General features: G+C 35.8%; 2 protein-coding genes and 3 pseudogenes across 3 annotated transcripts; 4 read left to right on the top strand and 1 right to left on the bottom strand.

The window, feature by feature from the left end:
• On the top strand, nucleotides 378-4432 carry LOC104771235 (annotated as a pseudogene).
• On the top strand, nucleotides 4650-7735 carry LOC109132205 (annotated as a pseudogene).
• LOC104771196 lies at nucleotides 7892-11177 on the top strand (annotated as a pseudogene).
• Nucleotides 11184-13466, bottom strand: LOC104771226 (hsp70-Hsp90 organizing protein 2-like). Its single transcript, XM_010495723.2, has 7 exons — nucleotides 12876-13466; nucleotides 12452-12740; nucleotides 12247-12332; nucleotides 11931-12154; nucleotides 11780-11846; nucleotides 11619-11678; nucleotides 11184-11420 (listed from the first exon to the last, which is right to left on the bottom strand). The coding sequence occupies exons 1-7, from the start codon at nucleotides 13389-13391 to the stop codon at nucleotides 11307-11309; spliced, it is 1356 nt and encodes a 451-aa protein (XP_010494025.1). The 5' UTR covers nucleotides 13392-13466; the 3' UTR covers nucleotides 11184-11306.
• Nucleotides 21429-24190, top strand: LOC104771175 (NAC domain-containing protein 7). Of its 2 annotated transcripts, XM_010495677.2 has the most exons (5): nucleotides 21433-21700; nucleotides 22643-22829; nucleotides 22931-23202; nucleotides 23336-23620; nucleotides 23780-24190. In XM_010495677.2, exons 2-5 carry the CDS (start codon nucleotides 22670-22672, stop codon nucleotides 24089-24091), a joined length of 1029 nt encoding a protein of 342 aa, XP_010493979.1. In that variant the 5' UTR covers nucleotides 21433-21700; nucleotides 22643-22669; the 3' UTR covers nucleotides 24092-24190. The 2 variants fall into 2 exon arrangements, with proteins under 2 accessions (XP_010493962.1, XP_010493979.1); XM_010495660.2 differs by having other exon boundaries at nucleotides 21429-21700; nucleotides 23336-24190.

Raw genomic sequence — 24199 nt, 5'->3', positions numbered from 1 at the left:
TCTTTAGTTCCCGCAAGGTCGTTACTATTTCCGTACACTAAATATCATCATAGTTTAGTTTGGATGGAAAGTGTGAAGAGGATAATTAAGAAACAATAATGATTTTAAGTTTGAAATTTTTACTTTTCGTTTGGCAAATCACAGCTGAAGAATTCTAGTTTTTCTTGCTTGAATTATAAAACTAACAAATGATACAGTAAAATAAAATTTCTTAAAAAATCTCATCAAAGAGACTTCGAGCTAATGAGAGACACACACACAAACCCGACACCGTTTTGATATATGGGCCGTAGGCCCTCCTTGTTTTCTTAGTGGATCCAAAGATATGGCTGCACCACGTGAAGAAAGAAGACATAGGTGACTCCCCCACTGCTCGCTCTGCTGGGATGGGGAAGATGAAACAAATTCTACATAGAATCGTCTCCGCAGAGGGTAAAAAGACTGAAACTTTAGGGATCATCAAATTCTACATTCTGTTTCTCTTGATGATTTTAAAATCAAACCTCGTTCTGTGTCTGTATCTTTTCATTCATCACGGATAAGTTTGATGTTCCTCTGTCTCAGTGTCGTGTGATCATCAAGTTTGTTAAGGGTTATGAACCAACCAAAGGGGGGAGTCATATTCTCATCAAAGATGGATTCGGGATTACGCATCTGTATGTATGTATGGTCGGAGTAGGCAAAATCACACCTTTCAAACAGATCAACCATGAATTTTGTTGAATTGATGCATTTGAGATTCGCAAGCTTTGAGTAAGATTTTACCTACTCCGCCCATACATACCTATCCTTAATCCTGAGTCCATCTCTGGTGGGTAACTTACTGGAGTCCAAAGCTGATAAAAGCCCTCTGCTTTGGAAAGGATAGAGACTTTTTAATTACTTGGCCTAATCTGACGACTATGTAATTAGATTCACTGATCTGAAATGTTTTTGGATTGCATCTTGCCATTGCTTGAATGCGTGTTTTTGTGCAGAGGGAGGTAAATCTTGCACGATTGAGTTCATGCTTCAGTTCTTGGTTGGGAAAAGCCATTACTTCCGTGTTCCAGAGCTATTAGTTCAGGTACTCATTTCAAAGATTACGGTTATCTTATCAGAATTCTGCATCGACCTTATGTGCTATGTAGTCATGTGAATGAAGCTCTTTTGCGAAGAACCTTTTTTTTTATTGTGATGACTGAGCCAGTTCCTGTAATTTGTTAAGACAAAGTTAACTAGTCTGCTAAGGTGTAATTAACAGCGCTGACTATTTTTGGTATGGCTTTACGAATTAACTTGTTGTGCCTTTGAAAAAGACGGGGTTGTATTAAGCGTCAAAATACAGATGAAGATCTGTTTTCGTTGGCACTTTCCTCATTTATTTATAGTAGAAATGAAAGTGACATAGCTACTGTAGTTGTTTCTACAACTGTCATATTCTTTGGATTTTGCTATATTACATATCAATTTGATGCTACCATACAAAAGAAGAAGACGTTGACTCATTCTAACCATTTTTTTTCCTGCAAATTTCTTAGTTGGGGAGTTATTTCTTGTCTTTCCAACTAATTTTTTCACATCTCATTTACTAATTATCAGTCTAAGATTAAGGTTCCTCGTTGCATATGTGAATCTTTCTTTGTGTGCCAAGTGCAAGATGGGTGGTTGTGTCTCTGTTCAAGTATCATGCGATCAATTGTTGAACCATCTCGGTAAATGCTTTTGCAGAAAACTGAGGTTTATTCATAATCTCAAGGAGAATCTTACGGCTCTGGAGGAAGCCATGGAAGATCTCAAGGCTGTACGAGCTGATCTGCTGTGTAAGGTGCAGACAGCAGAAGAAAGAGGTCTACAAAGACTTCATCAAATCAAGGTATGGCTTAAGAGAGTCAAGACTATCGAATCCCAATTCAATGATCTAAATAGTAGTAGAACTGCTGAACTTCAAAGGTTGTGTTTTTATGGTGCTGGCTCAAAAAACTTAAGATTGAGCTATTGCTACGGAAAAAAGGTTTTCGTGATGTTGAATGTGGTTCAAGACTTAAAATCTAAAGGGATTTTTGAAGAGGTGGCTCATGCAGCTGTGAGAGCTATAGCTGAGGAAAGGCCTCTACAGCCTACGATTGTTGGTCAGGAGACAATTCTTGAAAAGGCATGGAACCACTTCGTGGATGATGGAACTAAGATTATTGGTCTATATGGCATGGGTGGAGTAGGAAAAACAACTCTTCTCACTCGGATTAACAATAGGTTTTGTGACACCGATGATGGTGTTGAAATTGTCATTTGGGTTGTGGTGTCTGGTGATCTACAAATACACAAGATACAAAAAGAGATTGGCGAAAAAATAGGATTTAAAGGCGTGGAATGGAACCAGAAAAGTGAAAACCAGAAGGCAGTCGACATACACAATTTTCTAGGCAAAAAGAGATTTGTGTTGCTTTTAGATGACATATGGAAGAGAGTGGAACTAGCCGAGATTGGAATCCCGAATCCAACAAGTGAGAACGGATGCAAAATAGCATTCACCACTCGCTGCCAAAGTGTATGTGCGAGCATGGGGGTTCATGATCCGATGGAAGTCCGATGTTTAGGTACAGTTGATGCGTGGGATTTGTTCAAGAAAAAAGTTGGGGAAATCACATTAAGAAGCCACCCTGACATTCCCGAAATCGCAAGAAAAGTTGCTCTAGCATGTCGTGGCTTGCCACTAGCGCTAAACGTCATTGGAGAGACAATGGCATGCAAGAAGACAACTCAAGAATGGGATCATGCAGTAGAAGTTTTAACAACATATGCTGCAAATTTTGGTGCTGTGAAGGAGAAAATTCTTCCTATTTTGAAGTACAGCTATGATAATCTGGAAAGTGAGAGTGTCAAATCTTGTTTCAAATATTGCTCTGTTTCCTGAAGATACATTGATAGAGAAAGAGCGGCTGATAGATTATTGGATTTGCGAGGGCTTCATTGATGAATATGAAAGTAAAGAAGGAGCTGTAAATAAAGGCCATGTGATACTTGGCAATCTTGTGCGTGCCTCTTTATTGGTGGAAGGAGAAAAGTTCAACAACAAGTCATATGTGAAGATGCATGATGTGGTTCGTGAGATGGCCCTATGGATAGCATCTGACATAATGAAGCAGAAAGAAAATTGTATTGTACGAGCTGGTGTTGGGCTAAACGAAATACCAAAGGTGAAGGATTGGAAAGTGTTGAGAAGGATGTCACTGGTGAATAATAGGATTAAAGAGATAAATGGCAGTCCTGAGTGTCCGAAACTTACAACTTTGTTCCTTCAGGATAACCGCCTTCTGGTAAATATCTCTGGGGAGTTCTTCCGGTCTATGCCAAGGTTAGTTGTATTGGATCTATCATGGAATGTCAATCTCAAAGGGTTACCGGAGCAAATATCAGAGTTGGTTTCATTGAGATATCTTGACTTGTCAGATTCAAGCATAGGGAGATTGCCAGTTGGTTTACTAAAGTTGAAAAAGCTAGTGCATCTGAATCTAGAGTCTATGTTGTGCCTTGAGAGTGTTTCAGGGATTGATCATCTGTCGAATCTGAAGACGTTGAGGCTACTAAATTTAAGAATGTGGCTAACTGTAAGCTTACTGGAGGAGCTAAAACGCTTGGAGAATTTAGAAGTTCTAACCATAGAAATCATATCAAGTTCAGCGTTGGAACAACTGTTATGCTCTCACAGGTTGGTGAGATGTCTTCAGAAGGTATCTATTAAATTCCTCGACGAAGAATCAGTCAGAAGATTGACGTTGCCATCTATAAGCGATCTCCGGGAAGTCTTCATAGGGGGATGTGGAATGCGGGAGATATCGATAGAAAGGATCAGAAGTCTGACAAGCCCAAGCTTTCCAAATCTATCCAAAGTTCTAATAGCTGGTTGCAACGGTCTTAAGGATTTGACGTGGTTGTTGTTTTCTCCAAATCTCACTCATCTCAATGTTTGGAACTCACGCCAAGTAGAAGAATTAATAAGCCAAGAGAAAGCAGCCAGGGCTGATGATATTGTTCCTTTCCGGAAACTAGAATACCTGCACTTGTGGGATCTACCGGAACTGAAGAGTATATATTGGAGTCCTTTGCCTTTTCCATGTCTGAACAGGATCAATGTACAAAACAAGTGTCGAAAGCTGAGGAAACTTCCATTGAATTCTCAAAGTTGCATTGTAGCGGGTGAAGAACTACTTGTCATACAATATGGAGATGAAGAGTGGAAAGAAAGAGTCGAGTGGGAGGACGAAGCGACAAGACTCCGTTTTTTACCATCATGCAAGTTGGTTTTGTATAATCGATGAAGGATAGCAAAAGCTTGAGAAAAAACAACTTGTATGCTCTCAACGGTGATGTATGTTTTGGAGTGTTCTTTGGATTTGTATTTTGTATAACTTTCATCTCCCGTTGTTTTGTGTAAATGAGAATATATTATAGAGTTCTAACCTTAAAGTGGTCTAACGGTTCTGTAGAAGATTAAAATGGTGTATATGTATTCATATACTAAAATGGTGAAGGAGAAACAAAAAATACTTCCTCTGTTTCAAGATAAATGCTTAACATGCAGTTCAATACCTCCTCATGTATGTATGTATGTGTATGTATTTAACAGAGTCCGGTTTAATGTCAAAAATCAGAAGGGAAAAAAAAAAGGTCCGCTTCAGACCGGTTGAAATAAGAAATTGGGTCGAAGTTAATTTTCATATCATCAAATAGAAACACATGACATGACCATGTCATCTCGTTCTCGGCACCGCCTCCACCTCCGGCGGGTAAAATCGTGTTGATTTGGTTTCAATCAGTTTGATGTTGTTTCCCTAAACTCTTCTTCTCTCTTTAAATTCCAAGGAAGGAGAGCTTCGTGTGCATCTGATGATAGGTTCTCCAGAAAGAAAAGGGTCAGTTTTGTTTGATGGATTATAAAAATAATGCCTTTTTTTTTTTTTATGTTTTAAATGTCGAAATGATAGGTTCTCGAGTTAGTTTAGTAGTGTTAGTCTTGGGTCAAGTAGCTCACCCAACTCCCAAATTTCACTGAGGCAGCTCCAGTAGCTGAGGTTGTAGAGATACCTATCCAACTTGCAGTCGTTGGTCAGGAAACAGTGCTTGGAAAGGTATGGAACCGTCTAATGAAAGATAGAGTTGGGATATTGGGTCTGTATGGTATGGGTGGAGTAGGCAAAACCACTCTTCTCACGCAGATCAACAATAAGTTTTCTGAAATAGCTGGGTTTGATGTTGTAAAATGGGTTCTCGTGTCTAGAGTTTCAGAGATCCGTAAAATTCAAGGAGGCATTGCAAAGAAGTTAGGCCTTGTGGACGAGGAATGGGACCAGAAAAACGAAAACCAGAGAGCTCTTAACATACACAATGTTCTTAAGAGGCGAAAATTTGTGTTGTTGTTGGATGATATATGGGAGAAAGTGAATTTGCAAGCTGTTGGAGTCCCGTATCCAAGCAAAGGAAATGGAAGTGTAGTGGAAAATGTCGTGGCCTACCACTGGCACTCAATGTCATCGGCGAAACTATGGCGTGCAAAAACACAGTACAAGAGTGGCTTCATGCAGTTGACATTTTGACTTCATCTGCCACTAAATTTTCAGGCATGGAAGACGACATTCTTCCTATGTTAAAGTATAGCTATGATAATTTAAACAAGGAGCAGGTGCAATCTTGTTTCCTATATTGCTCTCTATTTCCTGAAGATTACCAGATCGTCAAAGAGGATTTGATCAACTACTGGATATCTGAGGGATTCATAGATGAAAAGGAATGTCGTTATAAGGCAGTAAACCAAGGGTATGAGATACTCAATACCCTTATCCATGCTTGTTTATTGCTGGAAGAAGGAAATAACAAATCAGTAGTGAAAATGCATGATGTGGTATGTGAGATGGCCCTTTGGATAGCCTCTGATCTCGGGAAGCAAAAAGAAAGATGGATTGTGCAAGCTGGTGTTGCGTTACTTGAAGTTCCGAAAGTCAAAAACTGGAAAAATGTGACAAGAATGTCGTTAATGGGAAATGATCTAGAAAATATATCTGAGAGTCCCAACTGTTCTGAACTTAGAACTCTATTCCTTCAAAGAAACTACAAATTAGTAACTATATCAGGTGAATTTTCCAGTCTATGTCGAAGCTAGTTGTTTTGGATCTATCGTGGAATAGCAATCTGAGTGGAGTTCCAGACGAAATATCTGTGTTGATCTCCTTGAGATACCTCAACTACCCATTGCTTTACTAGAGTTGAAAACGCTAATACATCTGAATCTGAAATATACAAGGAGACTTGGCAGTATCACTGGGATATCGAAATTATCGAGTTTGAGAACATTGGGACTACTACATTCAAAAGTGTCTCTAGGTCTCAGCTTATTAGAGGAATTGCAGAGCTTGGAATGTTTAGAAGTTGTAACCACAGTGATCAGTTCAAATTTGGTCATGGAGCAATTGTTATATGCTCCGAGGCTGGTGAAATGTATTTAAGGGGTATCTATTAAAAGGATTCAGGAAGAATCACTCAGAGTGTTGACTTTGCCAACCATGGCTAATCTCTGTCTTCTCATGATATGGACGTGTGGAATGAGGGAGATAAAGATAGAACCAAATTTTCACAACTCCATGCTTCCCAAACCTCTCTTCTGTTGTCATAAGAGGGTGCGATGGTCTAAAGGATTTGACATGGTTGTTGTTTGCTCAAAACCGTACTTATTTAGAAGATGATTCCTTAAAGAAACTAGAGGATATAATCAGCGAAGAGAAAGCCATGTGTACTGTTGCAAAGGAGGAGGAAGGTCTTAATACTCCATTTCAAAAACTAGAATATTTAGGCTTGAGAAATTTACCTACACTAAAGAGCATTTACTGGAGTCCTCTGCAATTTCCGCGTCTAAATTTGATTGTCATACAAGAAAATTGCCTAGAGCTCAGAAAGCTTCCATTGGATTCTACAAGTGGAGGTACAGGTGAAGAACTTGTCATTAAATACAAAGAGGAAAAATGGATGGAAAGGGTTGTGTGGGAAGACAAAGCAACTGAACTCCGTTTCTTACCTTCCTGCAAGCTGTGGAGGTAACTCCATGACCCAAAACTGGTTTTCAATCCTGGTTTTCAAAACTCCGTTTATATTGTCTCCCTCTGTTCCATGTTTTCTGGATTATTTTTTTTGAGTTTGATACCCAAATGTTCTGTGATGTCATCCAAGTATTTGTCAAATGGCCTGTTCGGAATGTTTCTACTAGTTTTGTCCTGGCTGGTTACTTTTGGCATAACTCAACTTGCAATAATTTCTTTTTCACTTCTGTGTTAGAATCTCAGAATTGTTGGTATTTCTAGTTTGCACTTCAACTATACCTGATCTCAGATTTGTCCTAAGAAGCATTATGAAATGATGCTGGTGTGGCAAGCCTGAAACGATTTCTCCTTAATTTTTCTCACTAATTGCAGACATTCAAACAACGAAATCTTCATTTCCTCTTATTATGGTGATTTTAATTTTTCATCTTAAAGTTTTTATAAGCATATATAGGAATTGCTGTTAATGATTGTAGTTGTTGCATCACATATTTTTTTTTTGTGTTATTTAGTGTGTGAAATATTTTTGGATTTTTATGTTAGATTGTTTGAATGTGAGGTTGACTTGTTTCTTGCCGAGGTGAAGCTTGTTCCTAAGCCATATACTCACCAATCACCATATGATGGAATTTATGGTTTCGTTTTAGTCAATCCTGACTCAGGAGAGCAGATGCATAAGCCATAAGTAACTATCGTTATTCAAATCCGTTAGATAAGGTACTCATTTCAAGATCATAGCCTCAAATTCTCATCAGTCTTATATCATGAAACTCATTTGAAAAGAGATGTTTTATCAGGTTCTTGTGCTGATATACGCGGGAATTTCCAAAGTGAAGTTGATATACGCAGGAATACAAATGGAGTTGCCAAGGAGGTTCAGGTAATTTGTTGCTCGAATGAATCTAATGTTCTGTATCAAGCAGCGATAATATGTATGTGTATGTTTTGCAGTATTCAAGGGAAAAGGAACGCAAAATCCATAAAATGGTACTCTTTAAGACATTTCTACAAGACTTCAACTTTTGTGTGTTGTCGTTTTTTCCATAGAAATTTCTACTATATTATAAGAATAATGGGAAATATCATAATCGTGGAAAAGTCTAAATATTCTCATCAATTATGCATACAGTAACATCTTTTGTGGTTGAGAAAATCGATTATACTTCCCTATCTCCTCTGTTCACACTTTCGAATATTTGTCACTCTCTCGATTTGGTTTCCAGTTATTCCTCTCTGAATCTCTCTTTTCTCTTTCTTTCCAGCAATGGGAGGTTGTTGCTCGGTCTCGTTGCCATGTGATCAAGTCGTGAATCAAGTCTCTCAATGGTTAGGCCTCAGGGTAGGTTATATTCACAACCTCGCAGAGAATCTAGCGTCTCTCAAGAGAACCATGGGACGACTCAAGGCAAAGCAAGAAGATGTGGAAGGAAGGGTACGCAGAGAAGAGTTCACAGGGCGTCATAAAAGGCTTTCTCAAGTCCACGTATGGCTTACAAATGTCCTGACCGTCGAGAAAAAATTCAGTGATCTGCTTAGCACTATGGACATTGAGCTTCAAAGGTTGTGTCTCTTTGGATATTGCTCTAAAAATGTGAAAATAAGCTATGTTTATGGGAAGAGGGTTATCCTGATGTTGAAGGAGATTGAGAGTCTTATTTCTCAAGGAGATTTTGATACGGTGACTGCTGCCACTTCGATAGCTGAGATTCAAGAGGTGCCTATTCAACCTACAATCGTTGGTCAGGAAACAATGCTGGAAAGGGTATGCAACCGTCTCATGGAAGACGGAGTCGAGGTTGTGGGTCTTTATGGCATGGGTGGAGTTGGCAAAACCACCCTTCTCATACAAATCAACAACAAGTTTCCTAAAAAATGTAGCGGATTTGGGATTGTGATATGGGTTGGGGTGTCTAGAACTCCGGAGATCCATAGGATTCAAGGAGACATCGGCAAAAGACTAGGCTTTGTGGGGGAAGAGTGGGATAATAAAAATGAAGACCAGAGAGCTCTTGACATACACAAAATTCTTCAGAGACAAAAATTTGTGTTGTTGTTGGATGATATATGGGAGAAAGTTGATTTAAAAGCTCTCGGAGTCCCTTATCCAAGCAGACAAAATGGATGCAAAGTAGTGTTAACCACTCGTTCAAGAGATGTGTGTGGGCGTATGGGGGATGATGACCCGATGGAAGTCAGTTGTCTAGAACCCGACGAAGCATGGGAATTGTTCCAAATGAAAGTTGGAAAAAACACATTAAAAGGCCATCCAGACATTCCTGAACTAGCAAGAAAAGTCGCTGGAAAATGCCGTGGCCTACCTTTAGCACTTAGTGTCATTGGCGAGACCATGGCATGCAAAAGGATGGTACAAGAATGGCGTAATGCAGTTGACGTTTTGAGTTCATATGCTGCAGAAGTTTCTGGTATGGAAGACCAAGTTCTTTCAATTCTAATGTATAGCTATGATAATATAAACAAGGAGCATGTGCAATCATGTTTCCTGTATTGCTCTTTGTTTCCTGAAAATTATCGTATGGAGAGAGGTTGATAGACTATTGGATATGTGAGGGATTCATAGATGAAAATGAAAGTAGAGAAAGAGAACTAAGACAAGGTTATGAGATAATTGGTATCCTTGTCCGTGCATGTTTGTTGTTGGAGGAAGCAATCAATAAAGAACAAGTGAAAATGCATGATGTGGTTAGGGAAATGGCTCTATGGATAGCATCTGATCTTGGGGAACATAAAGAATAGTGTATTGTGCAAGCCGGTGTTGGGTTACGTGAAGTACCGAAGGTCAAGAACTGGAGTTCTGTGAGAAGGATGTCGCTGATGGAAAATGAGCTTGAAACGATATCTGGCAGTCCTGAATGTCAGGAACTTACAACTTTGTTCCTTCAGAAAAACGATTCATTGCTACATATCTCGGATGAATTCTCCCGTTGTATCCCAATGCTAGTGGTTTTGGATCTATCAGGCAATTCACGTCTCCGGGAATTGCCAAAATATATATCTAAGTTGGTCTCCTTGCGCTATCTTGACTTGTCATGGACATACATGAAGCGGCTATCTGTTGGTTTACTAGAGTTGAAAAAGCTCAGATATTTGAGACTGGATTACATGAAGAGACTTAAGAGTGTTTCAGGGATATCAAGTTTGTCAAGTTTGAGGAAATTGCAGCTTTTACAGTCTAAAATGTCGCTAGACGTGAGCTTAGTGGAGGAGTTGCAGATCTTGGAACATTTAGAAGTTCTAAACACAAGTATCAAGTCGAGCTTGGTTGGGGAGAAGTTAGTAAATGCTCCCAGGTTGGTTCAATGTCTTCAAATTGTAGTACTTAGAGGGATTCAGGAAGAATCATCCGGAGTATTGACTTTGCCAGCTATGGATAATCTCCGTAAAGTCATCATAAGGAAGTGTGGAATGTGGGAGATAAAGATAGAGAGGACAACTTTATCATGGAACAGAAGTCCCACAGCTCAATGCTTTTCCAACCTCTCTACTGTGCATATAAGTAGCTGCGATGGTCTGAAAGATTTGACGTGGTTGTTGTTCGCTCCTAACCTCACTAGTCTCGAGGTTCTGGACTCGGGACTAGTAGAAGGAATAATAAGCCAAGAGAAAGCTATGACTATGAGTTTTACCATTCCGTTTCAGAAACTAGAGAGTCTACGCCTACACAATTTAGCGATGTTGAGGAACATCTACTGGCAACCTCTGCCTTTTCCATGTCTAAAGACGATCCACGTAACGCAGTGTCCTGAGCTAAGAAAGCTTCCGTCGGATTCTAAAAGTGTCATGAGGGTTGAAGAACTTGTCATTAAATACCAAGAGGAAGAATGGTATGAACGTGTTGAATGGGACGATGAAGGCACTAGACTCCGTTTCTTACCTTCCTTCAAGTTCTTTGGACCTGAATGGCAAGTTATGTATGTGCGGTAGCGATTTTAATGAATGATTCAAATTTTGCGATTGAGAAAGTTGTTTTGATAAAGGAGTGTAGTTAGGCATTGCTCTCTAATGGATTATGTCCAATAAAATTCATTGTAATGTAAAGCAACGCAAATTTAACTTCATTATATAAAAAATGAAGGATCGCAGTAGATATTATATCAGAACAGTTTGAAAATATGATTGCAATTTTACTAATTTGGAACTGTTGCACATTGCAAAGATAGAATAAGAGCAACAAATGAATGTACAAAAACGGATATTTTCAATGTTTCAACTATTCTGAGTCTATTTCATCTGGACGATCCCAGCGCTAATAAGTTTTTGAATCTTGTTCATAACCATTGGATTTTGCATATGTCTCTGTGCTGCGCTCGGGTTCTCTTGAATATCGGTCAGTACCTGTTTGTAAAAGAAAAGTTTTAGAGAGGCATACTAACATGCAGACTCGAACCAATACCTAAAGACAAATTCAGATACTCAGATCTATCTACATATCTCACAAAGAGTAGCATTGGTAATGAGAAACTCGATTCAAACAAAAAGTTGCATCAGACATTTGACAATTTACGTGTTGGAAGATAGAGTTTGTTGCTTTACCTGTCTCATTACAGGATCAGTGAGGATGTTCTGGATTTCTGGGTCTTGCATCCCCTTTGCCTACACAAAAGAAAAGAGAATTCCAAGTTTATTTCCCTGGTTCTCTTTAATGATAAATGGGGAAGAAAAAAAAAAGTTCATGAGAAGTATCAGAATGTAACCTGTCTCTCTTTCAATTCCAGAGGGGTAAGGTCACCTCGATTAGCCTTGTTAATCTGTTGCACACATCTGCAGAACAGATTTGAACAACATTTAGCAAATTTATGGTAACAGATAGAAAGTTAATAATCTCTGTGTATCTGTGAATATTACCTACTAACACCGTCGAGAAGTTCCTGATTATTGGGATCATGCTTGAGACCCTCTTGGTATGTTTTCATCGCATCCTGATACTCTTTCAAGAAGAATTGAACTGCAGCTTTGCTGCTGTATCCTTTAGAGAAGGTTGGATCAATCTCAATACACTTTTCTGCATCCTTTTGTCCATCAGCCATTGCACCTAGCTTAATGTAAGACGCAGCTCGGTTGCTATATGCCTAACAAAGAGTGCAAAAAAGTAGGAAGTTACTCAAAACAGTCAAAATAAAGAATCATTGTAGAAGACCATGAATGAGATGAAATGGCTTACTTTTGGGTCTTTTGGGTTCCTTTTGATTGCTTCAGTGTAATGTTTTATAGCATCAGGATACTTCTGCTCCTTGAAAAAATCATTACCTGTATTAAAAGCACCATATCAGCAGCAGTAAAAAATGCTAACTCTTTCTTGCTTTCGCAGCTCTGCTATAAGCTTTCTTTCCCCCACACTGACAAAATAAGTTTCAAAAATCAAACACCTTTTTCACGCTCTTCATCACCGATCTTGGGATCGAAATACTCCTTCTGCTCCCACTCTTTCTTAGCTCGTTCTGCCTCTTTTAGTCTCTCCAATGTATCAGAGTTTCGATGCTCTGTAAGAGCTTTCTGGAAAGCTTCAATTGCAGGTTCATAATCTTTCGAGCAATTCACCATCTTGGTCAAAGCAGTCCCTTTCCTAGTCAAAGCTTTAGCTACCATCTTGTAATCTGTACTAAGCTCTCTACCCCTTTCCACTGCCTCGTCACAATCCTTAATGCACTCATCGTACTGGAAATCAAAAACACATTGACATTTTAAAAACTAATCACCATTGTCCCTCAATACCAAAGCAAAATCATCATTCTAGCCCTATCATCAACATAAAGAAAAAGAACAAAAGAGAGCGCTATTTGTGATACATACCTCTCCCAATTCAAGATAAACAGCAGCACGATTTGTGATATATGAGATATCTACATCATCAATCTCAATGGCTTTACAATAATGCTCAATGGCAACTGCGAAGTCCTTCTTCGTGAACGCAGCATTCCCAAGCTCGTTCTCCTTTTTGGCTCTCTCTTTCTTGTAAACAGACGCCTCCGCATCAGCCAATCCCGATTTCAACTCCTCGTTCGTCGGATCGATATCTAAACCATTCTTGTAAGCCGTTACAGCCAAATCGAAGTGGTTTAACCCTAGGAGAGCAGCTCCGAAACGGATGTAACCTTTAGGCCAGTGAGGTTTGAGTTTAATTGTCTCATTCGCGTCGGAGAGAGCATTGGCGTACAGGTGAAGTGAAGCGTGAGCAGCGGAACGGTTAGAGTAGAGGACGTGATTGGTTGGAGAAAGATCGATGGCTTCGGTGAAGTGAAGTATAGCGGAGGTGAAGTCACCGGAAGAGAAAGAAGCGTTTCCTTTAGCTCTAGCTTCTTCCGCCATGGTTGAATTGAATCTGAGATCACTCTCTTTGGAGCTTTCTTGGGAGAGACAGAACTGGGAAAATAGATTTTATACAAAGACTCTTGTTTTGGGGACTGTTTGGGTATGAGACTAGAGTTTGTTATATTATATCTGGGTTTACTATTATCCTCGTTGCGTTTAATTGTGTGAGATTACTGAGAAACGGTGTCGTTTTCTTATCTTGTTGTGGCGACTCCGGTTATTAGTTTCCGGTTCAATTGTTTAGAGTTTCATTTCTCCGGTTCGATTTTTTTTTTTTTTTTTTTTTTTTTAATTTTCGTAGTGAAAAGCTCTTGAATTGATACATCTTGAGCTTATTGACCAAGCTGATCAAAGAAAAGATGTTGAAGAGACTAATTAAGCGTAATTAAGCAAAACCGTAATATAATCAAATTTCGCTTTGCTTTTTCAAGCTGACTTGGGATATATATAGTCATTGTGACATTGAAATGGTCATAAGACGTATAATACAGTATGATTCTTTTGGCGGTCTTTAATATTGTCTTCCCCGTATCATCCATATATATCCCTCGTTTTGGATCCAAACTCATAGGAATCATCAATGCATATTATATCCTCGACATTAGTCCTTAGCATGCATTTAGAGTACTATGCATCTGATTTTCGTTTTCATTAGCCTGCATTTAGAGTATGCATCTGGTGAATACATTATGATATATGTGGATCCCTGCGATGCATTTCTTAATCATTTTTTTTTAATGTTTCGATTAAAACTTAATTAAATATTCATTTTAAATCCTCGATCCTAATTAACTCTATCAGGAATACAAAAAGGAAAATCAAGGTTAGAACGTATCACTGCAGGAGAATTGTAGTACACTAAAAAAACGGTGACTCATTCTGTAAAGCTCATAACAATTTACAAAGCCAAATTCTAGAACTAGGACACATGCATGTAAACCAGTGGTATTCTGAGATATTAAAGTCTTTTTGTTTGGTACTTCTGATGGGGTTAGCTAGTTATTGATGAGAAAGAAACATTCAAATGCTTTTCATTAAAATGAATATCTAGTTTAAGCAAATTTTGATTAAAAAAATTAAAGTATGCTTTTAGAAGATTCAAAAACATATTTGGTGAGATTTCATATCATGATGTAGATTACCTATCGAGCTTAACACGACGATCAGCACGAGAGCGATGAAGCTAAAAACATTTACACCTTTTTCTACTTTGCTTGATTTGTCTTTTCTTTCTTTGCATAATGGAATGCATTTTGAACATAATCATCCAATTGTTATATGTACTGTAGTTCTCTTCAAGAAAGAAAAATTAATAGGTAGTTCGAAAAATAGGCATGTGGACTGTTAATTAGGAATGCGAGAACGGAAGGTGTAAATGTTGCTATTTTTGATATATAGCTTAAAACCAAAAATCCCAAAATGAAAAAAAAAAAATTAGATTAAAAAAACAATTTAAAAATTCCATAGCCTAAATTGCAACAACAGATTACAAAATCAAGGCTTATATATTTTCAATACACTTAAATTAGAACATAAATAAATGTCGGTGTGTATATATAGACACATCATGCTTAATTAGATCTTAGAAACATATTTTATTAATCTTTTGTTTTTGATATTTTATTTTCTTAATCTTTTGGTGCCCTCTTTATTTTAATATGAGTCTCTTTTAAATTTGTGTTCATTTCTTTATCTTATGGTTACTACTAAAATTCGTATTATTGTTCCGAAGAAGACATATAAACCAAAATGCAATCATATCGTCCATTTCCATTTACATCTTACATTTTCAAAAGCATATACTAAACGAAAATATAATAAATGTAACTTCTAATAATTAGACACACGCCTTGAGCAGGCCAACTGTGAAATCATGAGGGTCGGTGTGCATATTGTTTTTGTAAAATGGTTGACTTTTACAGTCATACATACTGATACAGTCAACTCAAAAGATAATTCATTTGTTTCTTAAATTTCATATATATATAGTGTATGTGTATATGTTGACAAAAAATATCATATATATATACCATATGCTTGCTGATATGTTCCAAAATCGTTCCTATAAATCAAAAAAATAGTTCCGTTCCAAAGTTTTAAATTTTCAGATATCTAATTGTCAATCGGTTTAATGTTTCTACTCTTGAATTGGGCAAAAAATTATAATCAATTCAAAACTATTTAAAGGTCATTATTAGTTATGTTTGTTGAGTTAGTATTCGTCGAATTGGAGATCATCCAGTAAATTTTCTTATTTAATGATTCATATGGCATGAAATAATTAGTCGTTTGGTGCATGGTATAGTGATTAAAGCCATGCATTTAAACTATTGTTACGTCTAATAATTAATGATAATTAGCTTACTAATTATTAGGAATTTTAGAAAAAAATGGGCAATTAGTTCTTAGATTTTATGTGCGTTTTTATTTATTACATATATAAATTGTGCATGGTGGGCCTAAATATTATTTACTGGGACAGAGTATACTTAAAACATAAATTTTCTATAAATTATTTCAAACTCTAATACCACAACAGATATATATATATATATACATATATATTCAAAGTTTCTTCTTTAATTACTAACATACAGTATTAATTTTGACCCTCATAACAAAAAAAAAATTATTGAAAATAATTCAGAATTAGGACACCATTTTATTTGTTTGCATCACTAGTTACACATACAATAGAAAATTGTTGGGTATAATTTTATTACTTTTGCGCAAACAAAAATAACCATAATTATTGATTAAAAAAACGTCATAGTGGAATTACTTAATCCGGCCTCGTTTTGGCATGGCAATAACGCCATAATTGATCAGTTCCATGGATCGATCTAGGTTTTTTTTTTTTTTCAAGATTTACACTTGATCTGATTTCAGTTCTGGGGCCATTCCTGTCAGCTTGCATGCTACCAATTTTTTTTGAATATAGACATACATAAGGAATTGGTCTGACCAGCCTCAACTCTATAAGAAAATTGGTCAAATACTCAAATATATATGAATCGGATCTGATTCATCTGAAGTTGAGTTTTTTCTTTTTCTTTAAAAACTAAAATAATCGGCTCAATCTAATTCCCTAGAAGTCTAAAACTAACGAGACCAATTTGACACACTGACCTTTGACTAGCTAGCTGTTCTGCCTGTACATCATCACTATTGGTAACTGTAAGATCAAACCAAACATTAAGTAGGATGGTAGAATCTTTCACAAGTGTTTTCACATGTAACAAGTTTTTCTCATGGGACAAGAAACTGACAAAAGGAACAAACTTTCCCACGTGGTTTAATTCTTAGGGCTTCTCGTAATGATTAGGGTTATGGGACAAGTTGTGAAGAAATATGTATTCTCATCAAATGGATTTACAACACGACTCATGCGTAAATTCTCTCTAGAGCCCTAGAACTAAAGAAAGCCTTCGACTTGGACCGTTCATTAGTTTCGATCATATACTATATATATATATATATTAAATTATTTTCTTAGGCCTTAATTACTTAATGTGTCATGATGATCATTGTTGGTTCTAAGATAATACAGTATATTGTAGCAGGCCGGAAAAATTTAGAACTCAATATTTTCTATTTTTATAAGAAAATGTATGCCTCCTTGGCCCATGCGTATATAGGATAGTATAATTAGCTGTCTCAAGGTTTTTATACACTCAATTGAAAATGTTAAACATAAATCCAATTTTTATTTAAAAGAGAAAAAAACTATCAGTTTATCTATTCATGGAGATTCTTCTTCTAGAATCCCGAATTATTATTTATACATAGTGGTAACTTGCAATTTCAGCAGGATCTATGTGAAAACTAAAAAGTATTATATGAACCATTCTGTGGGTTAATTGTAACGTATAATTTTGGATTCTACAAGTAAGGAAAATATTATTTTATTCTTATTTTAATATCCAAAAAATGTTAGGTGGTCCAATGAGAGCTCACCATTCACCAATCCAATACTGATAATTAGTATATTTAACAAAAGATTTGATTAATGAAACTGTCATTTATGCCTCAATTCCGACCATTATATTCTAGTAATCAACTAGAGAACTAGAAACACTTAATTTTTAGTATGCAACATTTGCTTAAGAACTGGTTGGTACTATGGCATGGGGAGAATGCAGATATTTTAACAGTCTTTTCTTATTACATACTCATGTAAGACGAGAATTTGTATTCAGAGTCATTCTAATATATACTTACTAACAAAAGCATCGTGTCCCACATCTTTATTTGATTGACCATGGTTTTGTCATTTTGCAACCAACATTTTTTAACCAAAAAAAAAAACAGAGATCGAAGGATCATAGAAAATATAGACACCACAGAATATATATATGGTTTTGCATACGAATATTAAATAAGAAAAGTATAGAATAATAATTATAATGTAATCTCAATATCAAATAGGTAATGGACAAGAGGCGAAGTGGGACCAAAAACGACACTTTTGGGATCACGGTCTTTACTTTTGCTTCACTTCTATGCTTCGTTTCAACAACACACAAAAGCAAAAAAGAAATATATTAAACGAAATCTATTTCTAATTTCCTCTCTACTACTTTTTTTTTTTTGTAATTCTTTGTTGTAGTTTATGTATGTGTGACTTTTTTAGACACCAAATCTTTGCCCTGAAGTCCCTACCATCAGCCGCATAACCATCCGATTTTTGATGAACTTACCTAAACACAAACTATATATACCTACATTCTAAATATAACTTACCTAATATGTATTTTAAAAACATTATCCTGTTAGTTGGTTAGTTAATTAGTAAAATGATTACACGATATTGATATAATAGGGGTCGGTTAAAGAAAAAACTGATATAGTTAATATATAGGGAAATCATTTTTGTTTGTTATATCTATCATCGTTTCAAATATATATATGAATGTAATGTGACGATGGTTGGAAAATATTTTGGCATCTGGCCTTTTCGATAATGGGATTAAATCCTTAGAGAATGATCAGAATCAGACTTGCAAATACACTACAGTCACGGATTAGTGTTAGAACATTCTAGAAGGAGTATATATATGCAAGAAAAATATGTTTGATAAGTCAGCAAATACAAAGTTCGCATAAATTTTCTAAATTGGGGATAGAAATTAAAGTATATAGATGTATACTGTTCAATTCACATATTGATAATAATCACATGCATATATATAGAAGTTTTTTACTTGAAGCAAGTGATGATGGGTTAAAGTCACGAATTTTTTTAATGGATTTTTCATGTGGGATATGAATTTCTTGATTTTTGTTGTTGTTGTTATTAACACCTTTACTATTATCTCTTTATAGATTGCTAAACGTTTTAAATGATAAAAAACAAAACTATGAGTTAGTTATAAAAAACAAAAATAAAGTTTTGGAGTACTCGACCAATTTATTATGATAACTCGCGAAGAAGCAAAATTCGTTTGTGTTATTTAAAAAAGAAAGAAGATCATCATATTTAAGTTACAAAATGACATTATTCACTGTAAGATCAAGTAAACAAAATTAAAAGCCAAAAAAAAAAAACAGAAAATAAAGAAGAAGAACGGTATAACGGGATGGGGTCCATGTGACCAACCGGCCTGCCAACAGCAAAATCATCGATGGCTCACTCCACGCCGGACCACCTCCCGCCACGTCATCACATCATTCCGTTTTTTTTTTTTCATGTGAAATTTCATAAATAGAAATATCTTATGCTACACATATATACATATCGTTTGGGAACATACAACGCGTTTTCTTTTTAACATTTCAGGCTGTGTATAAAAAACTTTGTTTTACTTTTTTTTTTCCTCTGCATATCCTCACACACTACTCTAAAGATCTTTGAAGGATTCATTTAACACTAACTTTTCGTTGCATGCAATCTCTTTTTTGTTACTTCAAACTTTACATAGCAACTTGTAACTTCTCTGGATCATTAGTTGGATTTAGGTGTAATATACATCATTAGGTGTATTTTGTCTCCTTTTTATACATATTGTTTTAGCAGTATATATTGGCAACTAGGCTTCATGTTATGACAAACTTATTATCTTTGGATTGAAAAAGGTAATCAATGACCAAAAACTTTGATTTAAAAAGTTCAAGTTAAGACTTTAGATGATAATTTATTAACAAAAATTATATGCTCAATATAGTTAAGTAGTTTAATAAGGTGAATCTTTTTATCTAGTCAATTCGACCAAAAAGGAAGTGGGTATCTCTCTATGGTTACTTTTGAAGTTCCCAAACGATGAAAACTATTCACATATGTAATAATGTATATAGACAGTAATAATTTACATTTAAAAATATCTTATATATATAAACTTATTTTTAGGCCTGGGTATTCGGGTATCCGATCGGATTCGGGTTAGGATGTTCGGATTTTCGGATTTTTGGATGTAGAGATATAAAACCCGATCGGGTATTTTCTAATATCGGGTCGGGTTCGGATCGGGTGTCTTCGGGTTCAGGTAATTTCGGGTTATTAAAAAAAAAAAAAAAAAAAAAAAAAAAAANNAAAAAAAAAAAAAAAAACTTTCTATCTTCCTCTTCTTGTCTCATTCTTCTTATCTCTCTTTTTCAACAAAAAAAACCCTAGATTTGTTTATCCATGGCAACTATTTCAAAAATTAAATCCTTCAAATTCCCTACCAAATCTAATATTTATAGCAAATTATATGATATGATTCATATTTATCTTCCAACCTCACTCACTCTTCAAACCCCACAAACTATATTTTTTTTTTATAAATTTGTTTGTCATATTTCTACTAAAATTGATCTGAGTAATAAAAAAATAAAACAATTATGGGTTCTATTGATTGAGAAAGAGAAAAATAAATCAATTTTAGAATACATAATTATATATATATATATATATATATATATATATATATAAATAATTAACGTTTTCATACTATGACATAAAACTAAAGTGGCAAAATGGTTTATGATAAACTTGTAAATGCCTAAGGTACTGGGTTCAAACCCAATTAGATGCATTTTTGTATTTATTTCGAGTTAGTTCGGATATCCGAATTTCAAAGAAACTAAATCCGATCGGGTATTTAGTACTATCCGAATCCGAACCAAACTGCCTATTTCGGGTCAGGTTCGGGTTCGGGTTTCGGATTCCGTTAAAATGCCGAGACATACTTATTTTGGAGGTTATTCTTCAAGAAGATACATACACTTTCCTTATATTTTTGGTATGTCTCCACATTTTTCGTTGCATCAGAATGATTATGTGAATGCAAGGATGTATATACTGTATATATTTTTTCTATTTCAATATTAACAAAACAATTTTATTTCATACACACAATAAAAAGAAATTGAGAGCAAAAAAATGAAAACCAAGTAATTCACATTATTGGTGGGGTTACACTGTTTGTTGTGAATGTATTAAACTCATATGAAGTACTGAAAACTTATTATAACTATATTATCCTCAACTTTAATATTATATATCTCTCGATAATATGATAGTGTTGTGTGTGCGATATTAGGTCTATCAACAAAGTTTTTCTCCCAAAAACCTACCATCAAACCAGCAAATATCGTTGGGAATTCTAGCTAGTTGAGTTGCTTTTAGTAAGGATATTTGACATCCTTTAGCAATTAGCACAAAAAAGAGAAGTCCAAAATAAAACCAACAAATTAACCTTAATGCGAGGACAAAAAAAGAAGAACCTTAATGTTGATGATCAAGCATATCCATCAAGAGCTGGTGGGTGGTAATGGATGTTGCCACCTCTCTCTGTCTCTCTCTAAATCTTACTTGACTTCTTTATCCTCCTCTCTCTTCTCCCCCGAAGCTTTTGCAACAAATAAAGTCGCTCTCTCTCTCTCTCTCTCTAGGTTCAAAAGGACTCACAAGAGAGAGATGGTATGATTGAAAGGGAAAGAAAGAGAGAGAAAGAAAGAAAAATATAATAGATTATTAGGACACGATTGTCATCTTTTGATTTGTGTCTTGTGTGCTCTCTCTTTCTTTTCTTCCTCGATTGATCTTCTTTATATAACCCTACTCTCTTTCTCTTTTCCCATTCTTTCTATCATTTCCTCTCTCTCTCTCTCTCTCTCGGGATCTGACCTCTTTCCAGTAACCTATTCCCGAGGAGCACTGTCAAATCTTGTCCAGTCTTTGGTCTTTCAAGGATCTCTCTTTCTCTCTCTAGTCTTGTGGTGAAAGTGTCAATTCAAACTCTTCTGATAACAAGCACGAGAGTTTCAAAAAATTTTGTTAGAAGCTGTTCAAAAAGTTTCAGCTGGATCATCTAGAATTTCTTCAGGTAAACCCTAATTTTATGTCAACTTTTTTATTGAATCTCCGATATATCGTCCCCTTTACAAATAATTTTGGGTGTTTTTTCTTATATAGGTAAAAGTTTTTGCTTTAAGATCATCCTTGATCATCATCTTCATTAATCACCTTGATCATCATCATAATCATCATCATCATCTCATCATACTCATCAATGTTGCTGATATTACAAGCAAAGCAAAATATTATGTAAAAACCTAAATATTAATTTAATAAATAAACAAATAAGTAGATCGAGTTGGGGTTTTTTGGCTGAGATAATTAGAAGGTTTATTAAAATTCCATATATGAATCTAAAAGAGGAATCTCTTGAGATGGATAATCATTTCTAAGAGATTGTTCTTCTCTTCTTCTGATAATTACTGGTTGGTTACTTTTTTTTTTGGACAAACACTTGTTGGTTACTTATATGGGGAAAAAATCCGATACATGTTGTTATACAAGTGAAGCAATAAATAAGCAGAAATGAAAGTTGATTAATATAGTAATGTTTGTAATTCATGCATCTAATATAACAACTTAACTATCATCATATATACTTTATATTAAAAATAGTTCCGATAGTTAATTTACTGATTTAAGTTTTGGAAATTTCAGTTCTATACCATGAATCTAAATTATTCTTACAGAAACTAATTGGTCTTCACATATTTAGATAGTTAGATGTAACAAAAACTATTTCTTGTAACAAATAAATGGATAATGTACAATAGTTCTGTCGGTTTTTATTAACTAGCTATAAGATGATTAGATGCGTAGTTAATCATATGTTTATGTTGAAATAAACCAACACAGATAAATCACATTATGTGTAAGAAATGTAACTAGCTATAACATATTCTTCTTCTTCTTCTTTTTGACGTCAAGCGCTGTAACATTATCTTATGTTCGTATATTCATGATTATATAGGTTATCATCGACCAAGAAGACTAAAAGATGAACTCATTTTCCCACGTTCCTCCGGGATTTAGATTTCACCCAACTGACGAAGAACTTGTAGACTACTACCTGAGGAAAAAAGTCGCATCAAAGAGAATAGAAATCGATTTCATAAAAGACATTGATCTTTACAAGATTGAGCCATGGGATCTTCAAGGTTTTCTCAATCCCATCATCTTTATCCTTTGATCCTTAAATTCAAGTTCTTAATTAAGGAAAGTTTTTTAAAAGTGATTTATAATTATTTTGTGGAAATAGAGTTATGCAAAATTGGGCATGAAGAGCAGAGTGATTGGTACTTCTTTAGCCATAAAGACAAGAAGTATCCCACAGGGACTCGAACCAATAGAGCGACAAAAGCAGGGTTTTGGAAAGCCACGGGAAGAGATAAGGCTATATATTTGAGGCATAGTCTTATTGGTATGAGGAAAACACTTGTGTTTTACAAGGGAAGAGCCCCGAATGGACAGAAGTCCGATTGGATCATGCACGAATACCGCTTAGAAACCGATGAAAACGGAACTCCTCAGGTATTTATATATCAACCCTAAAATGTAACTTCTCTTTACAATTTATTTGGATCTTACGCTAAACAATCTCAAACTATGTATCATCTCCTAAAACTAATATAAGTGATCTCATTATATGATATTTGGGGTGTAGGAAGAAGGATGGGTTGTGTGTAGGGTTTTCAAGAAGAGACTGGCTGCTGTTAGACGAATGGGAGACTACGACTCATCACCTTCACATTGGTACGATGATCAACTTTCTTTTATGGCCTCCGAGCTCGAGACGAATGGTCAACGACGGATTCTCCCCAATCATCATCATCAGCAACAGCACGAGCACCAACAACATATGCCATATGGACTCAATGCATCTGCCTACGCTCTCAACAACCCTAACTTGCAATGCAAGCAAGAGCTAGAACTACACTACAACCACATGGTACAACAAAATCATCTTCTTGGTGAATCTCATTTATCATTCTTCCAACTTCCTCAGCTAGAAAGTCCTAAGATTCAACAAGATAACAGTAATTGCAACTCTCTTCCTTACGGAACAAGCAACACCAATAATAACTCGAGCCATAATGCTAACTTGCAGCAATCAAATATCGCGCATGAGGAACAACTAAATCAAGGGAATCAGAGCTTCAGCTCTCTATACATGAACAGCGGCAACGAGCAAGTGATGGACCAAGTCACTGACTGGAGAGTTCTCGATAAATTTGTTGCTTCTCAGCTCAGCAACGAGGAGGCCGCCACAACCTCTGCTTCTCTACAGAACAATGCCAAGGAAACAAGCAATGCTGAGTACCAAGTTGATGAAGAAAAAGATCCAAAAAGGGTTTCAGACATGGGAGAAGAATATGCAGCTTCTACTTCTTCTAGTTGTCAGATTGATCTATGGAAGTGAGCAGAAAGAATATTATCTCATATAAATGCATATAAATATATATAATATACGTACACACGAACACAGTACTAATCAAGTGTAGATGATGATGGTACAGATTTATGTTTG

The sequence above is a fragment of the Camelina sativa genome, chromosome 3 (genome assembly GCF_000633955.1).
Source record: "Camelina sativa cultivar DH55 chromosome 3, Cs, whole genome shotgun sequence".
NCBI classification, from domain to species: Eukaryota; Viridiplantae; Streptophyta; class Magnoliopsida; order Brassicales; family Brassicaceae; genus Camelina; species Camelina sativa.
The sequence above is the reverse complement of the archived record's forward strand: the minus strand, read 5'-3'. Positions and strand labels throughout refer to the sequence as shown.

Bases quoted from the DNA above. Each gene is read 5' to 3' on its own strand.
- LOC104771175 (XM_010495660.2), top strand. From the start codon at position 22,670: ATGAACTCATTTTCCCACGTTCCTCCGGGATTTAGATTTCACCCAACT. The intron at 22,830-22,930 runs GTTTTCTCAATC...TTGTGGAAATAG, and splicing joins TGAGCCATGGGATCTTCAAG to AGTTATGCAAAATTGGGCAT. The intron at 23,203-23,335 runs GTATTTATATAT...TTTGGGGTGTAG, and splicing joins ATGAAAACGGAACTCCTCAG to GAAGAAGGATGGGTTGTGTG.
- LOC104771226 (XM_010495723.2), bottom strand. From the start codon at position 13,391: ATGGCGGAAGAAGCTAGAGCTAAAGGAAACGCTTCTTTCTCTTCCGGT. The intron at 12,741-12,875 runs GTATGTATCACA...TTTGATTTCCAG, and splicing joins TTTATCTTGAATTGGGAGAG to TACGATGAGTGCATTAAGGA. The intron at 11,847-11,930 runs GTAATATTCACA...TCTGTTCTGCAG, and splicing joins CTTCTCGACGGTGTTAGTAG to ATGTGTGCAACAGATTAACA.